The sequence below is a fragment of the Numenius arquata genome, unplaced genomic scaffold, assembly GCF_964106895.1.
Source record: "Numenius arquata unplaced genomic scaffold, bNumArq3.hap1.1 HAP1_SCAFFOLD_1709, whole genome shotgun sequence".
Classification (NCBI taxonomy): domain Eukaryota; kingdom Metazoa; phylum Chordata; class Aves; order Charadriiformes; family Scolopacidae; genus Numenius; species Numenius arquata.
Genome location: NW_027415398.1, coordinates 1 through 8,676, shown reverse-complemented (window position 1 = coordinate 8,676; position 8,676 = coordinate 1). Strand labels below are relative to the sequence as shown.

The 8,676-nt window shown below is 69.0% G+C and overlaps 1 protein-coding gene across 1 annotated transcript; it reads left to right on the top strand.

Annotated features, from left to right (window-relative positions):
- The first annotated feature begins 263 nt into the window (after nt 1-263).
- On the top strand, nt 264-8,041 carry CTDNEP1 (CTD nuclear envelope phosphatase 1). The gene is made up of 8 exons (XM_074167671.1): nt 264-365; nt 1,113-1,179; nt 1,537-1,655; nt 3,726-3,797; nt 3,894-4,010; nt 5,051-5,162; nt 5,249-5,333; nt 7,981-8,041. The coding sequence occupies exons 1-8, from the start codon at nt 264-266 to the stop codon at nt 8,039-8,041; spliced, it is 735 nt and encodes a 244-aa protein (XP_074023772.1).
- The last annotated feature ends 635 nt before the right edge of the window (nt 8,042-8,676 follow it).

Here is an 8,676-nt window from a genome sequence, read left to right as displayed (position 1 = left end):
CCCGTCCCCCGCAACTCCGGGGCAGCCGCCGTCTCCTTCTCCGGGCTTCAGGGAACCGCCGTTACCCACCCCCCCACCCCCCCCCGGAGTCGCCTCCCCCGGGCCGGCGGCCTCAGCGGGGCCGGGGGTCCCGGGGCCGGCCCGGGGCTGGGGCCGCCGCCGCCCCCGGCGCGGGGGGAACGAAGCTGGCGGAGCTGGGCCGGGCGGGGGGTGGTGGTGGTGGCGGTGGGGCCGGTCCCGGTGCCGGTGTTGCCGGTGGCGGGATGATGCGGACCCAGTGCCTGCTGGGGCTCCGCACCTTCGTGGCCTTCGCCACCAAACTCTGGAGCTTCCTCCTTTATATGCTGCGCCGGCAGGTCCGCACCGTGAGTACCGGGAGCGGGGGGGGGGGCCGCACCGTGAGTACCGGCTGGGGAGTTGGGGGGGGGGGGGGAGAGGGAGGAGGCAGGCCCGGTTTTGGGGGGGGGGGGAAGTTCCCGGTCCCCCCGCTTTCTCCGGTGCCGGTTGGGGGGTGTGTGTGTCTCTCTCCGTTCCTCAGATTCCTCTACCCCCCCCCCCCCGCCGCCGTGTCCCGGTTTGGGAGGGGGGAGGGGGTGTTCCTCCGTGTCCCCAAACCGGGGACACACCGGGTGATCGCGCCCCCCCCCCTCCCGGGGTTCCTCTGAGGGGGGGAAGGGGTGGTTTGGGGGTGTGTGAGGGGGGGGACCCAGGCGTCCGGGGGGGGCGCTGATGAGGAGCAGCAGGTGAGAGGTTTAATTTAGCCCCCGGGGGGGGGGGACACACACATACACACACACGCTGGGTGCCCCCCCCCCCCCCCCCCCCGGGGCTCGGTGCCCGGTGGTGACGGCAGAGGGGACGCTGCCAGGACACGGTGACGGGGGTTTGGGGGGGGGGCCCCCCCGGACGCCTGGGTTCTATTCTGGGCATCGGGGGGGGGGGACACACACCCCATAACGGCCCGGCTGCCCTCCCCCACGGGACCGGGGGGGTGGGTTTGGGGGTCTAGCCCCCCCCTCCCCTCCCACCAGCACCACTTTGGGGTGTTGTGTGTCCCCCCCCCCACGCCGTGACACCCCCCCCCCCCCCCATCTGTGTCCCCCCCCCGGCAGGTGATCCAGTACCAGACGGTGCGATACGACGTCCTGCCCCTCTCCCCCGTCTCCCGCAACCGCCTCAGTAAGTGCGGGGGGGGGGGGGGGGGGGGGTCGTCCCCAGGGGGTGGGGGGAGACCCCCAAACTGTGAGGGGGAAGGGGGGGGCAGGGAACAGCCCCCCCAAAGTGCTGGGGGAAGAGCGGGGAGAGCCCTGAAACTGGGGGGGGTGTGTGTGTGTGTGTTCTGAGGAGGAGAGAGACAAGCGTGATGTGTTGGGGGTCAGAGGAGACGGTGGGGACCCCCCCTGAGTGTGTGTGGGGAGGGTGTGTGTTTGTGGGGACCCGCAACTGCCCCCTTATGCCTCTGAACCCCCTCTTTATCTCCTTGAACCCCCTCTTTCACACCCCCCCCCCCACCCCCCCCACCCCCCCCTTTCCCAGACCAGGTGAAGAGGAAGATCTTGGTCTTGGACCTGGACGAGACCTTGATCCACTCCCACCACGACGGAGTCCTGCGCCCCACCGTGCGCCCCGGGACCCCCCCGGATTTCATTCTCAAGGTCGGGGGGGGGCTGGGGGGGGGGGAGGGCTGAAGGGTCTGGGGGCAGAACCTGGGGATCCCCAGGAACGGAGTTTGGGGGTCCCCAAGCGCTGGGGCGCAACCGGGGCTGTTGGTGCCGGAGTTGTGGATCGCCAGGGATGGAGCCTGGGGGTCTTTGGGGGCAGAGTTTGGGGGTGCAGCTGAGGGCAAAGCCTTGGAGTTCCCGGACAAAGAGTTTTGGGGGTTCTGGGGGCAGAGTTTGGGGGTCCCCAGGTGCCAGGGTGCAGCCGTGGCTGTTGGTGCCGGAGTTGGGGATCCCCGGGGATGGAGTTTCGGGGTCCACAGGCACCGGGGTGCAGCCGTGGCTGTTGGTGCCGGAGTTGGGGATCCCCAGGGATGGAGTTTGGGGGTTCTGGGGGCAGAGTTTGGGGGTCCCATTGGCAGAACCTGGGTGTCTTTGGGGACAGAGTTTGGGGGTGCAGCTGAGGGCAAAGCCTGGGAGTTCCCAGACAAAGAGTTTTGGGGGTTCTGGGGGCAGAGTTTGGGGGTCCCCAGGTGCTGGGGTGCAGCCGTGGCTGTTGGTGCCGGAATTGGGGATCCCCAGGGATGGAGTTTGGGGGTCCCCACACGCCAGGGTGCAGCCGTGGCTGTTGGTGCCGGAGTTTGGGGGTCTTTGGGGGCAGAGTTTGGGGGTGCAGCTGAGGGCAAAGCCTGGGAGCTCCCAGACAAAGAGTTTTGGGGGTTTTGGGGGCAGTGTTTGGGGGTCCCCAGGCGCCGGGGTGCAGCCGTGGCTGTTGGTGCCGGAGTTGGGGATCCCCAGGGTCGGAGTTTGGGGGTTCTGGGGGCAGCGTTTTGGGGTCCCCAGGTGCCGGGGCGCAGCTGGGGCTGTTGGTTCCGGAGTTGGGGATCCCCGGGGATGGAGTTTGGGGGTCCCCAGGTGCCAGGGTGCAGCCGTGGGTATTGGTGACGGAGTTGGGGATCTCCAGGGACGGAGTTTGGGGGTTCTGGGGGCAGAGTTTGGGGGTCCCGGTGGCAGAACCTGGGGGTCTTTGGGGACAGAGTTTGGGGGTGCAGCTGAGGGCAAAGCCTTGGGAGTTCCCAGACAAAGAGTTTTGGGGGTTCTGGGGGCAGAGTTTGGGGGTTCCCAGGCGCCGGGGTGCAGCCAGGGCTGTTGGTGCCGGAGATGGGGAACCCCAGGGACGGAGTTTGGGGGTTCTGGGGGCAGCGTTTTGGGGTCCCCAGGTGCCGGGGTGCAGCTGGGGCTGTTGGTGCCGGAGTTGGGGATCCCCAGGGACGGAGTTTGGGGGTTCTGGGGGCAGAGTTTTGGGGTCCCCAGGTGCCGGGGTGCAGCTGGGGCTGTTGGTGCTGGAGTTGGGGATCCCCAGGGATGGAGTTTGGGGGTCCCCAGGTGCCAGGGTGCAGCCGTGGGTATTGGTGACGGAGTTGGGGATCTCCAGGGACGGAGTTTGGGGGTTCTGGGGGCAGAGTTTGGGGGTCCCGGTGGCAGAACCTGGGGGTCTTTGGGGACAGAGTTTGGGGGTGCAGCTGAGGGCAAAGCCTTGGGAGTTCCCAGACAAAGAGTTTTGGGGGTTCTGGGGGCAGAGTTTGGGGGTTCCCAGGCGCCGGGGTGCAGCCAGGGCTGTTGGTGCCGGAGATGGGGATCCCCAGGGACGGAGTTTGGGGGTTCTGGGGGCAGCGTTTTGGGGTCCCCAGGTGCCGGGGTGCAGCTGGGGCTGTTGGTGCCGGAGTTGGGGATCCCCAGGGACGGAGTTTGGGGGTTCTGGGGGCAGAGTTTTGGGGTCCCCAGGTGCCGGGGTGCAGCTGGGGCTGTTGGTGCTGGAGTTGGGGATCCCCAGGGATGGAGTTTGGGGGTTCTGGGGGCAGCATTTGGGGGTCCCCAGGTGCCGGGGCGCAGCTGGGGCTGTTGGTGCCAGAGTTGGGGATCCCCAGGGATGGAGTTTGGGGGTCCTCAGGCACTGGGGTGCAGCTGGGGCTCCCGGTGCCTGAGGTGGGGGGGGTGGGGGGGGTCCTGGGGGTGTTGGGGTCCCGCTGACACCCCCTCACACCCCCTACCTCCCCCCCCCTCCAGGTCGTCATCGACAAACACCCCGTCCGGTTCTTCGTGCACAAACGGCCCCACGTGGATTTTTTCCTGGAGGTGGTGAGTGTCCGTGTGTCCGGCCCCAATCCGGCCCTCGGGGACCCCCCCAAAACCCTTCAAACCCCCCCCCAAAATGGGCCCCCCCCCCCCTCCCAGGTGAGCCAGTGGTACGAGCTGGTGGTGTTCACGGCCAGCATGGAGATCTACGGCTGCGCCGTGGCCGACAAACTGGACAACAACCGCAGCATCCTCAACCGCCGCTACTACCGCCAGGTGGGCGGGGCTTCCGGGGGAGGGGCGGGGCTTCCAGGGGAGGGGCGTGGTCTGGCGCGGGGGGGGGCGGGGCTTCCCGAGGGGCGGGGCTGCGGCGGGGTGGGGGGGGAAGAGGCTGGGCTGGTGGGAAGATGGCTTGGATGTGGAGGGGGCGGGGCTTGCTTGGGAGGGGCGGGGCCTTGGTGTGGGGAGGCGGGGCTTGTGGGAGGGGCAGGGCTTGTGTAGAAGGGGCGGGTCTTCATTAAAAGGGGCGGGGCTTGTATAGAAGGGGCAGTGCTGCATCAAAGGGGTGGGGTTTGAGGGCTAAGGGGCGTGGCCTGGGCATGGGGAGGCGGGGCTTGCATGGGAGGGTCAGGGCCTGGGTGTGGGGAGGCGGGGCTTGTGGGGGGGGCAGGGCTTGTGTACAAGAGGTGGGGCTTCATTAAAAGGGGCGGGACTATGGGTGCTGAGGGGCGGGGCTTGTATAGAAGGGGTGGGGGTTCAACAAAAGGGGTGGGATTTGAGAGCTAAGGGGCGGAGCTTGCTGAGAAGGGGCGGGGTTATGGGTGCTGAGGGGCAGGGCTTGTGTAGAAGGGGCGGGGTTTCATCAAAGGGGTGGGGTTTGAATGTGAAGGGGCGGGGCTCAGACATGGGGAGGCGGAGCTTGGTTAGAAGGGGCGGGGTGTGGGTGCTGAGGGGCGGGGCTTGGGCGTGGGGAGGTGGGGCTTGAGTAGAAGGGGCGGAGCCTGAGTGTCAGGGTCAGGGATGCTATGGAGAGGGGGCGTGACCAAAGACCAGTGGGCGTGGCCGAGTGGGAAGGTTTCCCAGGGGAAGGTGGGCGGAGCCAGAGCTCAGGGGGTGGGGCGATCCCTGGGGGTGGAGCCACGGGTGGGCGGGGCTACAGGGCAGGTGGAGCTACGGGGTTGGTGGGGGGGGGTAGGGTTGTGGCCAGAGGTGCTTCCCTGGTTGTGGCCACTGTGTGGGCGGGGTCTTGGCTGCCAGGTGGGCGTGGCCTCCCCCCCGGGGGGGGGCGTGGCCTGATGCTGGCCCCGCCCCCCCAGCACTGCACGCTGGAGCTGGGCAGTTACATCAAGGATTTGTCGGTGGTGCACAGCGACCTCTCCAGCATCGTCATCCTCGACAATTCCCCCGGCGCCTACCGCAGCCACCCAGGTACGGGCCCCCGCACCCCCCCGGGACCCCCCCCCCGAGACCCACACACCCCCACCACCACCCCCCTTTCCATTTCTGCCCCCCAGATAACGCCATCCCCATCAAGTCCTGGTTCAGCGACCCCAGCGACACGGCCCTGCTCAACCTGCTGCCCATGCTGGATGCCTTGAGGTGAGACTTGGGGGGGGGGTGTGTGTGGTTCTGGGGGTGTCCTGAGGGGCAGAGCAGGGTCTCAGGGGTGTCCTGGGGGGCCACAGAAGGGTTTGGGGGTGTCTGGGGGGCACAGAAAGGTCTGGGGGGTGTCCTGGGGGACACAGAAGGGCCTGGGGGGGGGCACAGCAGGGTCTGGGGGTGTCCTGGGGAGCACAGAAGGGTCTAGGGGTGTTCTGAGTGGCAGAGCAGGGTCTCAGGGGTGTCCTGGGGGGACACAGCAGGGTCTGGGGGTGTCCTGGGGGGACATAGCCAGGTGTGGGGGGTGTCCTGGGGGGGCACAGTGCGGTCTGGGGGAGTCCTGAGGAGCAGAGCAGGATCTGGGGGTGTCCTGGGGGACACAGAAGGGTCTGGGGGGTGTCCTGGGGGGGGCACAGCGGGGTCTGGGGGTGTCATGGGGGGGCACAGCGGGGTCTGGGGGTGTCCTGGGGGGGCACAGTGGGGTCTGGGGGAGTCCTGAGGAGCAGAGCAGGATCTGGGGGTGTCCTGGGGGACACAGAAGGGTCTGGGGGTGTCCTGGGGGGGCACAGCCAGGTGTGGAGGGTGTCCTGGGGGGGCACAGAAAGGTCTGGGGGGGTGTGTGGGGGCCAGAACAGAGTCTGCAGGTGTTGTAAGGGATGGAGTGGTGTCTGGGGGGGCACAGAAGGGCCTGGGGTGTGTCCTGGGGGGGCACAGCAGGGGCTGGGGGTGTTCTGGGGGAGCACAGTGGAGTCTGGGGGTGCCCTGGGGGGGCACAGAAGGGTCTGGAGAGTATCCTGGGGGGGCACAGCAGGATCTAGGGGTGTCCTCGGGGGGCACAGCAGGGTCTGGGGGTGTCTGGGGAGCACAGCCAGGTCTAGGGGTGTCCTGGGGGGGCACAGCAGGGTCTAGGGGTGTCTGGGGAGCACAGCCAAGTCTAGGGGGTGTGCTGGGGGGACACAGCAGGGTCTGGGGGTGTTCTGGGGGGGCAGAGCAGGATCTGGGGGTGTCTGGGGGGGGCACAGCAGGGTCTGGGGAGTGTCCTGGGGTGCACAGAAGGGTCTGGAGGGTATCCTGGGGGGCCACAGAAGGGTCTGGGGGGTGTCCTGGGGGGGGCACAGAAGGGTCTGGGGGTGTTCTGGGGGGGGCACAGCGGGGTCTGGCGGTATCCTGGGGGGGCCCAGCGGGGTCTGGGGGTGTTCTGAGAGACACAGCAGGGTCTGGGGGTGTCCTGGGGGGGCACAGAAGGGCCTGGGGGGGGGCCCAGCGGGGTCTGGGGGTGTCCTGAGAGACACAGCAGGGTCTGGGGGTGTCCTGGGGGGGCACAGAAGGGCCTGGGGGGGGCACAGCAGGGTCTGGGGGTGTCCTGGGGAGCACAGAAGGGTTTAGGGGTGTTCTGAGTGGCAGAGCAGGGTCTCAGGGGTGTCCTGGGGGGACACAGCAGGGTCTGGGGGTGTCCTGGGGGGACATAGCCAGGTGTGGGGGGTGCCCTGGGGGGACACAGTGGGGTCTGGGGAGTCCTGAGGAGCAGAGCAGGATCTGGGGGTGTCCTGGGGGACACAGAAGGGTCTGGGGGGTGTCCTGGGGGGGCAGAGCAGCATCTGGGGGGTGTCCTGGGGGGCACAGAAAGGTCTGGGGGTTGTCTGGGGGAGACAGAAGGGTGTGGGGGTGTCCTGGGGGAGCAGAGCAGGATCTGGGGGTGTCCTGGGGGACACAGAAGGGTCTGGGGGGTGTCCTGGGGGGGGCACAGCGGGGTCTGGGGGTGTCCTGGGGGAGCACAGCGGGGTCTGGGGGTGTCCTGGGGGGGCACAGTGGGGTCTAGGGGTGTCCTGAGGGGCAGAGCAGGATCTGGGGGTGTTCTGGGGGAGCACAGTGGAGTCTGGGGGTGCCCTGAGGGGGCACAGAAGGGTCTGGAGGGTATCCTGGGGGGGCACAGCAGGATCTGGGGGTGTCCTCGGGGGCACAGCAGGGTCTGGGGGTGTCCTGGGGGGGCAGAGCAGGATCTGGGGGTGTCTGGGGAGCACAGCCAGGTCTAGGGGGTGTCCTGGGGGGGCACAGCAGGGTCTAGGGGTGTTCTGGGGGGGGCACAGCAGGGTCTGGAGGGTATCCTGGGGGACACAGCGGGGTCTGGGGGTGTCTGGAGGGGGCAGAGCAGGATCTGGGGGTGTCTGGGGAGCACAGAAGGGTCTGGGGGGGGCACAGCAGGGTCTGGGGGTGTCTGGGGTGCACAGAAGGGTCTGGGGGTGTTCTGGGGGGGGCACAGCGGGGTCTGGCGGTATCCTGGGGGGGCCCAACGGGGTCTGGGGGTGTCCTGAGAGACACAGCAGGGTCTGGGGGGGTACAGAAGGGTCTGGGGGTGTCCTGAGGAGCAGAGCAGGGTCTGGGGGGGGCACAGCGTGGTCTGGGGGTGTCCTGGGGGGGCACAGAAAGGTCTGGGGGTGTCCTGGGGGGGTCAACGTGGGATTTAAGGGATGTCCTGGGTGGGGGGGGGTGGCGCAGTGGAGTTTAGAGGAGTCCCTTGGCGGGGGGGGGGGGCCTGTGTGGCCCTGAGCACCCCAATGTCGGGGTCCTCATGGGTTTGGGGGGGGCAGAGAGCCACGTTTTGGGGGGGTGTCTCACCCCATGTGTGTCCCCCCCCCCCCCCCCCCAGGTTCACAGCCGACGTCCGCTCCGTCCTGAGCCGTAACCTGCACCAGCACCGGCTGTGGTGACGGCAGCGACCCCCCCCGCGCCCCCCCCTTCCCCCACCCTCACCCCCACCCCCACCGCAGGGACGGGGACAACAACCCACCCCCCCCCCCCACCTACCCCCCCCCAACCGGACCCTGGGGGGGGTGCCCCCCCCCGGCGAGGGACAGAGCCAGCACCATGGGGTGTCGTCGTCGTCGTCATCGTGTCCCCCCCCCGAGAACCCCCCATCAAACCAAGGACGGTGCCAGCGCCGCGGGGACACCCCCCCCCCACCCCAAAACACCCCCCCTCTCCCCACGTGTCCCCCCCCCCCCAAAAGGACGAACTCTGCGCCCCGGGGGAGGGGACGAAGCTTCACCCCTCGGTGGTTTTTTTTGGGGGGGGGTGGGGGTGAAACATGTGCCCAACTCGGGGGGATGGGGATGGGGGGGGCTGTGGGGGGTGCCCCCCCCTCCCCACGGACGGACAGACGGACGGACGGACAGACGGGTGCCGCCGGCCCCCCCGCCCTCTCGTTTTTAAAAGACCTGGGTCCCACCCGCGGCGTCTCTGCCCTCTCTGTGATTTTTTGGGGGGGGGGGGGGAGCTTTGCGTGTTCCCCCCCCCACCTTCCTGCCCCATTGGGGAGGGGGGGTGGTGTCCCCCGTATACCCCC